Raw genomic sequence first — 17739 nt, forward strand, 5'->3', positions numbered from 1 at the left:
CGCTTGATGAATGAATTTTTGCCAGTATAGAAATTATCGAGTAATCAATTGTAGTATAGTCTAAACCGATGCAAAATCCATCATCAAACAATTCTACAATCTATAACCGAGAGTATTAGTCCCGAGTCGTTCTTCCCTAGGAATGCTACAAGGATGCATGTTATTGGTTAAGTGGTCTTTTGTGGCTTGAAGAGTGTGGCATAAAAGTGCTAATAAAAGAAAACAACAATCAATCAATATTAAAAGCCTTGGCCAAGGTTGAACATTGGAAGTTCCATCACTATAGCTTCCTTCAATTGTGATAACAAAGGAGTGTTGCTTCACCTAGTTAACCCCTAATTATAGAGGAAAGTCAAGTAAAAGTAACTAACTTGAGTCACAAGTCCTAGTCTTACCCTAGGGAAGTCTAGCTTTAGTGCACTCTAAGTCAATTAGCAATTCTCAATTCTTAATCAACAATTGACATCCATTATTCAAGTGTCTCCAATGACTCAACCACTAGGCCAAGTGAGGGGATACTACTCCATATCTAAAGTTGGCATTTTCTCAAACATTTGGAGAGCAAGAATGAAAGACATAGTAAAATTGAGAAGAGGTTTAGAATCAAAGTGATTCAACACAAGAGATTAACAAGAATCAACAATGAACAACAATGAAAATGAGATCTTCAATGAATTAATAGAATCCAAAACAACAAAGTTAAATCTAAGATCTATGAGAATTGAACAATTACAAACACTAATTGAGATTAGAGAAGATGATCTACAACATGAACAAAGTAAAATGAGAGTTGCAATAGATCTCACCAAGGAATGGTTGAGAATTGAGAAAATGAAGATGAATCCTAGAGAGAGGTTGGAGTTTCTCTCTCTACAAATGTAACTAACTAAAAATATCTAAGAAAACTTGTAAAAATGAGTCTATGGATGTGAATGTGTGTTAATCCCCTTTAATCCTTGGTTCTTATATGCAATTTGGCGCCAAAGTTGGTTGCTGAAACCTTCCAAAATCGCCAGGCACGTGTTGCAATAACAGAATCACGTGCGGTCATCGACGCGTGCGCGCACGGTACGCGTGCGCGTCCCTGGTCGATTCTGCAATGTGCGCGCGGGCGCCTTGTGCGCGTGCGCGTGCATGGCTGACTTTGCTTCTTTGACTTTTTATGCTTCTCTCCATTTGTATGCTTCCTTCCTTGCTTCCTTTGATCCATGCCTAGCCTATTTCAATCCTGGAATTACTAGCAAACACATTAAGGCATCTTATGGAATCAAGGAGAAATTAGAATTCATCAAAATAAGGCTTAAAAAGCATGTTTTTACACTTAAGCATAAATATGGGAGAGATAACAAAACCATGCTAATTCATAGGCTAAATGTGACAAAAGGTTATCAAAATACTCTAAATTCAATACAAGATAAACCCTAAAAATGAGGTTTATCACCGCTGCGCACCCGTGGTCCCCTGGACTCGGCACGATCTCCATTTAGCTTCGGTCGGTCCCCACAGATAGCGCTAATGTTCGGCGAGTCGTGTACCGGATGGTTCGGGATGATCTTTGTACGAGTAGGTGGGGCGTGATGCGGAAGGAGTCGTGAGGGTAAAACGGGAAACCGACGTTCCGAGCTCTTGGCAGAAGCGGGGTGCCACCTGCAATGACACTCCGACGCTCAAGTCAGTCGAATGTGCAGGCGAAAAGGGGGTAAGGCGGTATGTGACGTACCTTGGGGGAAGGGTAGGTCCTTCCCCATTTATACCGTGTCAGAAGTGGGCCCTGCATGGACAGGCCCACCTTCTTCGAGACCTCCCTTGCACAGCTGTAGCGGAGCTGTCAGGGACGCGTGTTCGGGTTGGCGATCGGGCGCCCTGCTCCTAACTGTTCGGGTCGGGTGGTGCCCGGGTCGGGCCGGCTCACATTTAGTTTGGGCCAGGCCGTAACAACTATGTTTTTTATGTTTACTTTTATTATGGTCAATTACATTTTGATCAAGTTTTATTTTATTTGAATCTACTTATAATCTAGATAAGCTATAATTATTAGTTTTTTAAGTGAAAGTCTTGATATTTTTAGGGTGTGTTTAGGAAACTCGTTGGAAGAGAAGAATCACATTTAGATTTCTTGAAAGCTTCAACTTTTGGTTTGGCAAACTTTTTTTTCCATGAACGCAGAAGTGATTTTGCTACCAAAACCAACATTTACAAGAAGCAACTATTTTTAACTTCTGCGTTTTCCTAAGGGGCTTTTAGCCATGGATACTAACCATGTATTTATCTTTTACCAACTTTATCCTTCATGTGTGTTATTATATTATTTATAAAATTCTTGTTATTTTTATTTATATGAGCTCTATTTTTCTATTTTTTATTTTTTTTAACTGTTTGTTTGATATTATATACTTTTATAATTGTAATTTTTGTGTATTATGTTTGTTATTATCTTTTTATAATATGATTTATTGATTCTATTAGGTAAAGTAAATTAAACAAAAATTTAACTGTAAATAATAATAATAATAAAAAATTATAACATACTAAAAAAAGAATACTAAAAATACTAAAAATATATTATATAAAAAGATCATCAAGAATTTTTAGATTTGTTTCAATTACTATAAAGTAAATATTTAATTTTTTATTATTTTTAGTACTTCTTTTATAATTGTAATTTTCATATACTATGTTTTAGTGTAATTTTTTATAATATAGATTATGCTTTTATTAAAAAAATAAATTAAATAAAAAATTAATCATAAATAATAATAAAATCATAAACGTTGGATTCTAAATTATTTAAAAATATATTTTATCTATTTTTATATGTTATTTTTATTTTAGTAAGTAAATATTAATTTTATTATAAAATTAACTAATAAGATCTATTTAAATATCTAAATTAAAATGATAGAATAATATAAAAAAATTATTTAAGTTGAGGTCTATGTGAGTAATCTTTTACCTAAAAGTGATTTTGAATAGTATAAGCCAAACAATATTTATTTTATTATAATCAATTTTGATAAAAAATTACCAAATATAAATCACTTTAACACAAATTTACTTTTTATCAAAATTAAGTTTGCAAAATTAATTTTATGCAAACTCCCGTTTACAAACTGTAATTCAGACACACACTTAATTAAGTGATTTAATATTTAATATGAAGTTATTAGACAACTCTATTCAATACTAAATCTATTTTTTTTGTTAACTGTTCAGCAAATATATAAAATTGTGTTTTCGGTATGTAATATGAAAAAACTTCTTTATATTAATAGCGAACATATAAAGAATGATTCAATTTTTCGTTCATAATAAAAAATTCGTATATTAATTTAATTCGATTAAAGGTGAATATTATACTATTTATACATAATTTTATTTGATTATAATGCACATTATATTATATATACATGTTGTATTTTTTAATTTTACTGTTGAGTATTTTTTTATGCGACATATTAAAAATAAATTTTTTAACTATTAAAAAAATTAAAAATATAAAATATAATTTTTAATTTTTTATTATTTTTTATATTTATTTTTAATTTATTTATAAAATTAATAATAAAAGATCATATTTTATTTTTTTTAGTTGTTAAAAAAAATTAAGAAGATTCATTTTTTTGGCTAATAACAGATACTAAAAAAATGACTTTCACGGTCAAAGCACCCAAAGCAACAAAGCCGGAATTTCTGACCCATGACATGAAGACCAAGCTCTTACCTTACCATTACCAACCCATTCTTACAGCGATCCCCCGGGTTTTAACCCTCAGTGGCAGAGTTGTAATTAAGAATAGGAAGTTGGGGCAATTTGTTGCTCTTCTCATTTCCGAATTGCAATTTGCAAAGCCTACATAAAAAGAAGGAACCATTCCTCACCTTCCTCTTTCCTCAGCAGCCAACCCAAACTTTCGGAGAGCGCGAGAGAGAAAGAGAGAGAGAAAAGAAACACACCACAGAGAGCCGTTTCGCCTTCATTTCTTTCTTTCTTTCTTTCTTTCTTTCTTTCTGTTTCTGTGTTTCATTGACCTAACTCTTTTCCTCACAAATCTCAATGGCTTTCTCAGCAGACTCTTCTCGCCGCAACTCCCTCATCCCTTCCTTCCTCTACTCTTCCTCTTCCTCCGCCAAAACCCTATCCTTCCAGAAGATTCTCACCTCCCCCTCCTCCTCCCCTGCCGCAGCACCTTCCGGCAGCAACGGTGGCGCCTTCATGATTCCCTCTCCCAGCGAGCCCGGCAAGATCGAGATGTACTCTCCGGCCTTCTACGCCGCCTGTACCGCCGGCGGAATCCTCAGCTGTGGTCTCACTCACATGGCCGTCACTCCTCTTGACCTCGTCAAGTGTAATATGCAGGTTAACTATCTTGACCTCTTTTTCTTGATCTGGCTCTCTATGCATAGGTTTGAATGTGATCTAAGCCGTGTCGCTTCGTGTTGGTTTAGATCTATGATTTTACACTGTTTTATTCGTGTTTTATTTATTACCTAGATCTGCGGAGTTTGCTATTTGTGTTGAATCGAAGGATTTTCTTACTGTTATTATGTGATATTTGTAGTTTGATTTCGGTTTTATACTCTAAAATTTATAGGGAAATACATTCGTTTTATTTTTTAGTTGCAGCCGAGTTTTTACGCTGATTATGTGCTGAATATGATTCCCTGAGAGAGACTTATTTTCTGAAGTGAAGAATCTCTGATGCGTAGTAACGATGTGTGTTGTACTCTGTTTCTATTGGAATTATTTGCCTGGTTGTGATCTTTGATTTAATTAATATTGAATTAAGAATAGACAGAACGGTTCGAGTTACACGTGGCAGTAGTAATATTCCAGTTATCATTTCAGCCATGCTATTTAGTAGAAATTAGTGGAATTGAGAAATAATGAGAAGTCAACGGTGGTTATTTAATATAAGTTGTCATACTTTTAATTGGTACAGTTGAATTAATATTGAATTGGTTGTTGATTTCAGATTGACCCTGCCAAGTACAAGAGTATCTCCTCTGGTTTTGGAGTTCTGCTGAAGGAGCAGGGACTCAGAGGCTTCTTCAGGGGATGGGTGCCAACTTTGCTTGGTTATAGTGCTCAAGGTGCCTGCAAGTTTGGATTTTATGAATTCTTCAAAAAGTACTACTCTGATCTGGCTGGCCCGGAATATGCAACCAAGTACAAGACCTTGATCTACCTTGCTGGTTCTGCATCTGCTGAGGTTATTGCTGATATTGCACTTTGCCCATTTGAGGCCGTGAAGGTCCGTGTTCAAACTCAGCCCGGCTTTGCTAGGGGTCTGGCTGATGGGTTACCGAAGTTTGTCAGATCTGAAGGAACCTTGGGGTATGTTTATAAATGCTGTTGAAACTCTTGCATATTTTTTGTAGTGTTATGCTACTCTTGCTAAGAAATAAGATGTGTTTCTAATAAAATGTCTTGATTTCAGATTGTACAAGGGATTGGTGCCTCTGTGGGGACGACAAATTCCATGTAGGTACTCCTAAACTGAAATGTCTTCTTGCTGCATTGTTAACTGTTCAGTATTTCATACTTGGGTTACCAGCTGAGGCAATTAGTGTGCACTAATATATAGCGTCACATTTCTTGTCATTTCGTATTGTGCCACTGTAGCCTATACTGTTTTGCCTCGATTAACATTTTGAAAAGTAAATATTCTTCTTTCTTAATATATTTGTAGTTAAATCATGTTAATTGTTTTTGTAAATTTACTTACCAGGTATGACAAAATTATCATTGGTAGAATTTAGCTGTTCAAGTGTACTGCAATTACTTAGCAAGGGTATAACCAAACAGATTAATCCTTGGAGCAACGGTTGAGTTGTCTCTGTGTGACCTCAAGGTCACAGGTTCAAGCCGTGGAAACAGCCAGCCACTGATATAATTATCAGGTTAGGCTGCGCACATTACACCCTTTGGGTGTGACCCTTCCTGGATCCTGCGTTAACGCAAGATGCTTGTGCACCGGGCTGTCCTGTTACATTTTGTCAAAATTTTTCCATGATATTTTTATGTTTATCTTTAAGAATTATTTTGGAATATTCCGAATCACTTGTGTGTTATTTTTCATGAATTTGGTTATAGTTTATTTTGTGCCCAATGTGATAAATAATTCATGAGTAGATTTTTAAATCAATGTTCTTTTTGCAGACACAATGATGAAGTTTGCTTCTTTTGAGACCATTGTGGAGATGATCTACAAGCATGCCATCCCCACACCAAAGAATGAGTGCAGCAAGAGTCTGCAACTCGGTGTGAGTTTTGCTGGTGGATATGTTGCAGGTGTGTTCTGTGCCATTGTGTCACATCCTGCTGATAACCTTGTCTCTTTCCTCAACAATGCCAAGGGAGCAACCGTTGGTGATGTAAGTCACACTCAAGTGCAAGTTTGTTATTTTGACTGAATTTGACAACTTAATTTGATGTTATCTGTGGTGTTATACAGGCTGTGCAGAAGCTTGGTTTGTGGGGTCTCTTCACCCGAGGCCTCCCTCTGCGTATTGTTATGATTGGAACACTTACAGGAGCTCAATGGGGAATATATGATGCCTTCAAGGTCTTCGTGGGACTGTAAGTTTATGTGATTGCTACTCTGAGATGTAGTTCTGTTTTTTGTCATGGCCTTCTTTACAACATACTAATTTAAATCTTTGTTCCCTTTTTAGGCCAACCACCGGTGGTCCTGCTCCTTCTGCTGTTCCTACCCCCACCAGTGCTGAGCTTGCAAAGGCTTAGATTGCCAAGATGACACAGTTAATAGTTTGTTTAGAGAGCCAGCGAATAGGGACCATAAATAAACAGAGGATTGCTGAAGTTGCTTGAGTGGAACTCAAGTATGGTTGGATGATATTCTTTGAAGTTCAGACATTGTTTCCATTTTTCTTGAGTATTTTGAATTTTTGGGTGGATGGTTTTGCTCGCATCCTTCCTGTTGCCGAACACTTTGTAGGTAGTTGATATAATTTTGCATGTTAGGATATCACATGCTCCTTTCAAATCGGAATACATATCTGTTTTCTTGTCCATGCAAAAGCATGGAACCATATGCAATGCCAAAATCGAGATTATTTTACATATAGTTAACTTCAATTTTTGTGATCTGATAAATAATTGTTCTCAATTCGAATCATGATTTTTGTATTGATGTCATCTGCTGCATCCGGGTGTTACTTTGCCAGCTGTAGTATACTTCCATCTTGTGGTTGTTAACTTCTAGATGAAAACGCATATTGGTCAATCTATGCTGGATGATTTCTTAACATAAAGCTGTGAAGCCTAACTATTGGGTAGATTATTTTAATTCTGTTCATTGTATATTAAGTGTGTCAGTAGTAGTTCGCTATTACAAAATGTCTATCACTACTTGTCCCATTTGTTTTTCCCACTCTTTTCTTATTTGAAGTTAACTAAACTGCGAAATGTTAGTGTATATTGAAGGTATAATGGTATATATCTATGCGTTGTCCAAATAATAGGGAATAAAAAAATTGAGAATGTAAAGTGTAATTTTTAATCCTTTATTGTTCTTTCTTTTATATTTATTTTTGGTCTTATAAAATTAATAGTGAGAGATCATATTTTACTCTTTCAATTGTTAAAAAAATTGAGAGAATTTATTTCCCAAATTATTTGTCCAAGAGCTAGTAAAACTGCTGTCAGGGACGATAATTCTTTCCGTAATAAATTTAGAATAAGACGCTATTTTCGTTTGAAGTCCATATGCCTCTGTGGAGTCAATAGGGCTTGTGCTATAACGGAGACACGGATAACTGACCACGAAGTACCGGGAAGAGTTAAAAGGAAGAAATAGTGTTCAATTATTAATAGCTAATATATAACAAAAAGCACGTTTTTCCCCGCATGGTCAACGGGTCATAGCTCTACGGCACCAACTAGGAAAATCCAGGGCCGCCGCTTTCAATGGTGGCAGGTTCTAAGGGATAGGAAATTCGGTCCGTCCATTTTGACAAATGAGTGAGCAGTGTTGTTGCTTTATGAAACTTGAACACGCATCACATAATGGCAACAGAAGAAAAGACGGCTCAATGCTTAATATCTTCTTGCATAACGCCATAACCATAGGTCAGGCTTAGTAGGTCCTTGATGATGTCGAAGAAGGTCCACAACAACACTACTACACTACCACTACCAAGCCTCTATTAATCAAAATCATGAAAAAGAAGCATTTGGAGAAGGTACCTTTCCCCAATCCCATAAGCATCACTATATATAACTCAACAAAAATGTTTAGGGGACATCATTTGGGAACCATAGAGAGCCGTAACTTGTTTTTTTATTTTATATTTTTTAATTATTGCTGAAATAAATGGATAGTTTTAGATGTAATAAACATGTAATTATAGATGTTACAAACATAAAATTATCAATGTTAAATTAAATGAGATAATTTTATATTATTTTCTCCCTAAATTACTCGTTACTAAATATACTTTAAACTTATCTCACGCTAGAAACTGGATAATCATTCACTACAACTTAGCTTGTTCGGTAGTTAATGTACAAGCAATTTTGGCTTAAATATGTTTTAATTCTTAAAACTATTGTGGCTTATTTATGTTTTTTTGGATGTCAAAAGTTTAAATCCCATTCATTGTACTAACATATCCTTTTATAAAGACTTGGGTTTAGATTTATCTTTTAAGTTGTAACAGCATATCAGGATGCAAGCCCCTAGTAGAGTTAAAAATATAGGAAGAGTTTCAGGTATGGCACGTACGCAAATGGCATTCCAAAATGCCAAGTAGAGACCGGTAACAGGTGAAGCTGAAATCAGGTGTAAAAAGTCTAAGGATTTGTTTGGATGTCATTCTCATAAAATATATTTTTTAATGATTTTTTTAAAAAATTTTTTATAAAAGTAAAAGTGATTTTATGTTTGGATATTTCATGTAAAAAGATCTTTTTATTTATTAATTATATTTGAGTAAAATAAGATAAAAATATTTTTTTCATTTATTATATGAAAAATATTTTTTTTAAAAAATTAAAAAATATATAAATTATAATTTTTCAAAAAAAATATTTTTTTATTTTTTTAATACTTTTACTATTAAAATTTTTTTAGACATACTAAAAATAAAAAAGAAATTTTTTTATTAAAATTTTGTTTTTTATTGATTTGATAGCGTTCAAACAAATAGTAAAAGAGCCGTTCTTTGTGTGACGGTGTGACCATGAGCAGTTGGTGTAAGTTTCAGCTGGTTGGTTGAATTAAGCATTGGCTTTGACAGCTTATTTGGCAGGCCTTTATTGAATAGATAATGGACTGGGTTGTGTGTGTGAAGTGAGTTTTGTTAGTGATTCTTTTGTCTGTTTGAATTTTAAAACCAGGTAATGGTAGCCCAAATAATTGTTTCATAGTAATGCAGTTAATGGTTAGACGAAGATTCACACCAATGTGACTGTAGTCACTGTATTATATTCTCTTTCATTTTAAACCAATGCAACTGCCAACTAGGTATCTATCATCAATTCATCATTCATCTTTTAATTAATCATTATTCATTACAATTTAATAAAATAATTATAATAATTATTTTTAGATATTATGTCTCAAAGCTTCTTTCTTATATATTTAAAATTCAAAATAATATCTCCTTAAAATTAAAATATTTAAATTTAAATTTAAACCTAACAAAATAAAAATAACAAACCAAAATTAAATTCTAAAAAAATTAAAATTGAAATAATATTATCAAAATCAATTTCTTTAGTTCTAAATCTAGTATATGGCTTTTTTTCGTTTAAATTTTCTTTGTTGATGTGATTGTTAGGTAATTTTATACGTAAATGAGTTTTTATGAGTTTTGGATGTATTTAAAAATATTTTGTGCACTATTTTATTATTTTGGATGTGTAAAAATAAAGGTTTGATGATAGAAACTATAACTATGAGTTTGTATGAGTTTTTGTTGTGTTTAGAAAGTATTTTATGCATGATGATGTTATTTTAGATGAGATATTATTAAGGTTTGATGTATTATAATCATATCGAATCTTAATTGCTAGGTAATGATAAATTTTGGATAAATTGAGACGAGTTTCAAATGTGTTCAAAAATATTTGATGTGCTATTATGTTATTTTGAATGTGTTATAATAGTTTAGTATAGTATTCTTAAATATTTTTTCATAACTATCATTTTACATAATTAAAGGAAAAAACTTTGTATGGCCTAAGTAATATATAGTGTGCTAAATTTCTCACATTATTTTTGTTGATTTATTACGGTAACTCCCAATTCAGCCGATCAAGGCTAATCTATCACGGATCTGAACTTCATTTAAGGATTTGTCGTTGATTAATGAGTTGTTATATGTACAAAGAGAAATTCGAACCTCAATATTTACTTAAACGAACTAATGAGCTAACCACGACAACCCAACTTAGTTGAATTTCTCACATTATGTTAAAAAAATTAATACAACCAACAGTTTAAACTAATGTTAGATGTGTCAAGAATTTATAATGTACTTTTTTAACATAAATATTAAATAAAATTAAAATATTAACATATCTACTCTACCTTGAATAATTATAAAAAAACTCTAAAACAGTAAATGAATAATTATTTATCTTGTTAAAAGAATAAAAAATCACAATTACAAACCACATAATAATGAAAAACTAAAACATAATGAAAAACACTAGTAGTCACACATGCATATAAAGTAACGTAATTGAATAAAGTGAAATGTAGAAAGCTAGTTACACATCTCAACGATATTAAGTATTTGTATATGAATCTCGTTAGGGAGTTAATGGGATATCTGTATAATGTGTATAATGAGCTGTTCATTTGCTCCAATATGAGTTAAAAATGAAAATCAACTCACCTCTCACCCTAATTTCAAAAATCCCATTCACTTTTATTTTAATTATAACCATCTAATCCCTAATTCAATTCCTCAATCCCTTTCTTTTTTAGCATTGACGGCAACCCTCCCTACCAACCCTTGAGACCTATCTTGACCATCCCACTGCAGCGGCGACGAGTGACCCCGCACCTCCATCAGTGCCGACCAGACCCCTGCTGCTCACCCTCCACCGCGCGCCTCCTACGTCGCCGGTCGCAGCCAGTTCGCTCGCCCCCCGCTTTTCGTCGCGGGTCTCGCGTGGGCTTCACTGGAGAGCCACATCCTCGCCGCAGTTGAACGTTGCAGGAGCCTGGGTCGCGGCTTGCCTCAGCACCAGTATCGAGACCGCTGTGGGCGCCTCCTGCTTCCTGCATCGTTTGTGCTGTGTCAGTCCCTTGAAGCCGTGAAAATTGAACGGGTAGACCTCGTTGCTATTACGGTGGTCAAACCCATTTCGTGGTCGACGAGTTACTGGAGGTTAGTGGGTTGATTTATTGCTGTGATGATATCTGTTTCTCTTGCTACTAGCTGTACATGATAGTTGAGGTGTTTGATTGTTCATAGTGAAGAACTCTGTTGTTGCAATGTCACTGCGTTGGAAGTTGTAGAATAAGTTGTTGTTGTAGATGGTTGCAATGGATTTAAGCTTAGCGCGAGAAGTTTTGAAAACGCCTGCTTTAAATAGCTTAGTATTTTTTGCACACCGTGTGGGTACCTTTGCATGTAATGACATGTAAATTAGTTGACCTTTGTTGTTTTTTATTTGACATTATTTGGATGATTACTTTAGCATGTTCTTAGATGTTTGGTTTCTATTTTAGGGTATGCTCCAATGAATTGAATTGGTCCGAATTTGACTCTGATTGTATAATCAACATTAAATATCATTATCTGTTACAATTCTTTCTTGACAAGGCTAGCTAGTATTCATCATCCGCTCATTTTACAAGAATTTTAAATCGTAATATAAGAAATAGACAAATAAAATATAGTTTTATTCAAAAACAAAACTGAAAGTTGATCTGGCCATTGGAACAAGTCAATTAACAGCAAGCCATCTTTTCTAAAATTTGTTTAATATACACCATTTTTCGCAGGATAGCTGCAAGTTTGCTTTGATTTTTATTTCAAGCTTTTGTTTCAGTTTTTCAAAGTTTAAAAGTCACACATTGCTATAGCCTTAATTTGTTTTCACATTTATATGTATTATGAGATTTTGTTTGTTGATCTTATTTATAGAGAGGGTATGATTCGATTCCTAAATAGAACAAATACAACATTAGTTACATATATTGAAAATTTAAGCATTTTTTTAATTAATAAAACAAGAAGGGAAGAGACTTTTACCAAAAATAAGCGATATAACATAGAAGTGGTATTCTACATTTCTTGTAGCATGCATCTAACTATGCTTAGCTTCTTTTTAATTACTAGCAACATATCATGCATATAATAACAAAAGAAGACCTTATGTAGTAGCATATATGCTGTTTGTTTGTGCTGTTGGTGGTGATATTGAATTTTAATTAAGAATGTAATAATTGAATAAAAGTTCTTAATATATGTTAGATGTTTATTATCAACTAAAGCGAATGTTCATTTTACTATGTATGCAGGTGGTTCGTTTATTCAAAAAGTGGATGTTTATTTTACTTATAGTATTGATCTTTTGCTTGATTTGCTAAATTTTGCATGTACATGCTCCACTAGTTTCTTTTGTTAAGTGGTTTCGGAGTAATGGAGAAAAATTGGATTAGACTTAGTTTATATTTTCTTGAATTGAAGTTGGGTTTGAGTTAGGCTATTTAAACATGGTGCATGGATGAAATTTTAGTTAATTTGTTATATGTTTATTATCAATTAAAGCGGATATTCATTTTATTATGTATGCATATGTTCATTTTATTTTGTGTTGGAATTGAGTTTCATTCTGTTTTATTGGTTATAGTGAAAGCAATTATTTAGTTAATCATTTAGTTATGCTTTTTTGAGGTTAAGATTTTTTTGCATAGATTGTTGATTATCTTCTAAAGTCTTGGGTTAATGAGTTCTTGTTACATACTAGTAATTGATATGCCTGAAAATTGAGTTGTGTTCCTGTTTTTCAGTGCATATCGGCTATCGCACGGGTTACAAAATTGAAGAGTAAGGAAGAGAAAGAAGGATCACAGGTACAATCTCTATCAGCCAAAATATTGGAAAAAGATTACAAGTAGAGAGCTCCTAACAAGCTTCCTTAACTTAGCCTTGAAGAGCTTAATACTGTCATCATGATGCAGCATTTCTTGAAGATTCTTCTTATTTTACCACACTTTTAAATATTAATGACTAACTATTGGCTTTCTAGTATTTTTCTAAACTATAAATTATATATTTTGTGTAAATGTTATGTAATAAAAAAATCTTTTAATTTCAAATTAAGACTCTATTTGTTTTTCAAGTTAATATCAATGTTTACAAGAATCGTATTTTAATCTATAATTCCCAAACCATAAAACAAAAGAAACACGTGGAGCATGCGGATGCAAAAACCAGAAAATTAAGTAACGGTATACCCAAAATAAACATCCACTTTAAAAAGAAAGAAATAATTCGCAAACACAGTAAAATGAACATCCACATTAGTTGATAAAAAACAACTAAGCAATTGACCAAAAATACCACTCGTGCATCATGTTTATATGGCATAACTAAAACCCAGCTTGAATTCAATAAAATTAAACTAAATCTAATTCAACCCACATAATAAAAAAAATTTGCCGGGAATGTGCAAAAAAATGCAGGAAATCAAGTAAAAGACAAATAATATACCCAGAATAACCATCTACTTTAGAATGGAAAGAACCATCCGCAATTATAGTAAAATGAACATCCGACTTAGTTTAAATGGCTAAAGAAAAATACAATTTAGTATTTGTTTTACAATTCAAAATGTCACATAACTCTATTATTTATGTCATTATCTCAACTGACATAAAAGGAAGGAGCAAAGAGCTTGACTCAAGATTGGGAATGAACGAGGCCTAGTTGGTTGAGATGGTGATCAATATCTTCCGGGTGGTTGATGTGCCTTGGGCGCTCCGGCTGCCTCCAGAGACCATCCAAACCCCTGACCAGGCCCTTGTTCATGTCTTGCCACCACACCGGCGGCACTGAGTGTTCGTCTTTCACAAAGTCACAGCTTTTGTTCACCAATGCAACGTCCCTCCCAGTCGTTGACTTAAATCCAAGGTTGCTCCCCTGGTATCTGCATTTACATTCACCTTAATGAAAGCTAATAAATTTTGATTTAAGAGCAGTTAATTAACAATGTAGTTATCTATCCGGAATTTATAACAATTACATAACTGTATCACTCTTAGTATGTCTTTCGTTTACAATACATATAAATATATGACACCACTAATCATAAAATCCACTATATCATCCTCCCACCATGGAAGCATGTATGGAAGATGCCAAGTACACCCAACATAATGCAAACAACAAGAATCACCAAAACTTCTGAAGAGAAATCCCATGTCAATCCTCTTACATAGACCAATGCTAAGAACACTGATAGGCATAGCACATTGTTCATTGTCACTGCAGCATATAGCTGCATAAGTTACAATTGAAATAAATAAGAATAAGTTGTTAGTTCAAAGTAGAAGAAAAGATTTGCAACGTTTGTATGATAACATTCTTTTGCCTAACATATTCAAATTTTCTCCTGTGTATCCAGGGTTGGAAAACCTTGAAAAAAGATTCTATTTCTTAACTCCTATAAATGAAGTGGGAAAAAAAGGAAAGAATCTTATAACAACAATGATCAAATATCCGTCTAGCAATCTAGCATACAGTTAATGAAAATGTTAAAATATGTATGAGAAAGTATTAGGAGCCAATGTATGTAGTGTACAATGTGTACATTGGGGTTATATTGAAATTAAAAACAAACTAGAGTCAATTAATTAATTTTTAATTGTTTCATATTTGAAATTTGAAGGAAATTAGGATTCCCCTCAGTGAGGTCAACAAAAAATGGCAGCCCTAATTCTAATTCTCTCTCAGCGTCGTTCTTCTTCTTCTTTCCTTTCAGCACCGGCGTCTCCTCCTCCTCCCTCGTGTTGTCATCATCCACCGCACCAAGCCCCTTTTGTGTCTCCCTCCTCAATTGCGACTCAGCGGGCGCATCCTCCCTCATGTCGCCCTCCACCATGTTACCGCGACCCCGGCCATTGTTAGCGTGGCCGTTGAAACTCGCCACCCCCATGTTGTCTGACGGCCTCCCCTTGCTTGCCACCGGGCTTGTTGCGATCCTGTTCCCTGCGAATGACACCCACCAACACGATAATCTCCTCTCTGCAGTGCTGTTTCAATTTTTATGTTCCTCATGTTATTAATTTTTTAGGTTTGAATAAAAGTGTGTTGGGTATTTTGTGGGGTTTTTTTTCCTATGTGAAGGTTGTGGTAGGCTTAGAGAAGGGGGGTTGAATCTATGCCTTTCTTTTAAGTTGCTGTTATTACTCTTTTAAAACAGATTTGCAATTCTGATTCTGTTTGAACTCAGCAGCAGAAATTTATGAGACAAATTATTTTTGTCTCATGATTATCAGAAAACAGAACACAGTAGAGAAGAGAAAAGCTAACACCAGCAAGTATCCTGGTTCGGTTGCCTTGTGTTATGCAACCTACATCCAGTCTCCTCCACAACTATGGAAGAATTTCACTATAGTTAACAGTATTACATACACCAATAACACTGGATTGACCCAATCCTTTCACACTCAAGTTCTAACCTAATTTGACATTGGCTATGCTAATACCTAACTATTCACTCTTAGTGCTAACCCAACTAAGAAAGGGATACCTTACAGGTACAAGATACAAGACATAGACATACCTAAAGAAATTAGAAAAATAACTCTAGGCTTTTCTCTCAAGTGTATCACTCAGCCTTTTTCCACTCATGGCTTTTACTTGAGCTTTCTCACAATGCCTTTTCTCACAAGAAATTACAAAAAGATATACTTAGAAAAGTACATTACAATCAGTAAAACATGAAGGAGATTGACTTCATCAATAGCCTCTTTTGCTATGTGAAAAACCAGCTTTGCAAACCTCTGATTTAGTTCTTCAGTATTGGCCGAATGCTTCTTTGATAGAAAGCATTATCCAAGTAGAGGAACTTCACAGGGAATACTTCACAGAACACAACTCTCAAACTCTGGTTTTCTCTCCTTGTTTCTGAATGAGCAAGAAGTCTTCTTTTATTCTCCTTGCATGTTGCTGGGATTTTCTTCCAAGGTCAACACCTTGAGCCTTGAGCTTCACCAACCCACATTTTCACTTTTCCTCTTTAATCCTCAGAGTAGAAACTTTGCTTCTGACTTCCTCATCTTGACCGAAAGTCATAAAACAGCAACCATAGAAATCTTCTCATGGTCAACTTGATCTTAGCCATTGAAAAACTACTTGGTCCCCAAGTATCACTTGTGACCGTAGATGTGAAGCAGAATAGGGCAGAGAACAACTTTCCCTTGAATCCCATTTTTGGATAGAGCAGAGAGTTGGGAAGAAAAGAAGAAGATCTGATGCATGCAAGATGAGATGGATTACCTTTAACCTAAGCTTGATTTGGTTTGGGTTTTCTGTTTTAGCTTCTGTGCTTCAAGCTTAAACTTTCTCTTTCTTGCTTCTTTGGTTACTAGCTTAGGGAGGAAGCTTTTTCTCTTTCTCTTTCTTACTTTTCTGAAGCCTTGATGTGACTTGATTAGAGAGGAGAGGAACGTTGCTTTTGGTTAAGTAAAAGAGAGGGATTTGCATTTCTAAAACCAGATCGGGCTTGGATTGGTTGTTGGTATGCTTGGCCTGATTTAATTTCTTTGGCTTCTTTCTTTGCTTTTGCTTGGGCTCTTTATTTTGCTTTCAACCCAATATTCTTGCTGATTTCTTTTGTTTGATGTTGGGCTGCTGCAACTTAATTAAGGCCTGCAACATAATAATAAATAATTAGCAACATATACTCATTAATTAATTTATCAACACTAATTATTTATTTTGCCAAAAATAATGTTTGTGATTACTAATTATTTTAGTTAATTTCTTAACTCAACAATCTCCCCCTTGATGACAAACATAATTTAAGCAATAATAAAAAAGAAATATATTTGAGTAAGGTTTAGAAACTCCCTTTGATTTTTGTCATTTGCTCTTATGTTGCTCCCCCTTTCCTTTTCAAGATTAGCCCCCCTGAATTTGTGCTTTCCTCTTGGTTCCTAATTTTCTTTGATTTTAAAGAGAGCACAATAAAGAGCTAAAATATATTTATCTTGGCTAAGGGATATCAGTTAAGCAACATCACATAATCAGCCCAACATCAAGCTAATACCATCAGCAAACTGATTCAACATGTGAAATCAAGTTTTAATGCAGCAAAAATCTCAGAAGAAGTACTTGAATCTATTATCCTATTGCTATTACTCCCCCTTTTGTCATCAAGGGTAGATAATAAGCAAGATCAACAAAAACATAGTCTTGCATCCTACAGAAAAGAGTTAGTCTATAGTGCAAAGTACTGACTAAACTACCAAAGGTGCAGCAATATCTAGAGTTATTACAGTCATCCAAAATAAAACAGTTCAAAAGTAGTTAAAGAAGCAGAATTCATGAGACAAAAAGAGAGCAGCAGCAGCAGTTTTTATGAGACAAATCCTAGGCATCAGAACCATTTCCCTCCGAAGCATCTTCCTCCTCAACATCAGTGGCAATGTCTTCATCATGTTGAAGATTATCGATGAAGGTCATGAGCACAGCCACCCTATCCCTTGATTTTTTCAGGAAGTTCTCATGCTTGCTTGCTAGTTTCCT

At 34.2% G+C, this 17739-nt stretch overlaps 1 protein-coding gene across 1 annotated transcript; it reads left to right on the forward strand.

Moving 5' to 3' along the window:
• Positions 1–3730: 3730 nt before the first annotated feature.
• LOC112697125 (mitochondrial phosphate carrier protein 3, mitochondrial) lies at positions 3731–7084 on the forward strand. The gene is made up of 6 exons (XM_025750158.3): positions 3731–4357; positions 4974–5335; positions 5439–5482; positions 6161–6375; positions 6456–6580; positions 6676–7084. The coding sequence occupies exons 1-6, from the start codon at positions 4055–4057 to the stop codon at positions 6743–6745; spliced, it is 1119 nt and encodes a 372-aa protein (XP_025605943.1). The 5' UTR covers positions 3731–4054; the 3' UTR covers positions 6746–7084.
• Positions 7085–17739: the final 10655 nt, after the last annotated feature.

This window comes from Arachis hypogaea, chromosome 6 (genome assembly GCF_003086295.3).
Source record: "Arachis hypogaea cultivar Tifrunner chromosome 6, arahy.Tifrunner.gnm2.J5K5, whole genome shotgun sequence".
Lineage (NCBI taxonomy): Eukaryota > Viridiplantae > Streptophyta > Magnoliopsida > Fabales > Fabaceae > Arachis > Arachis hypogaea.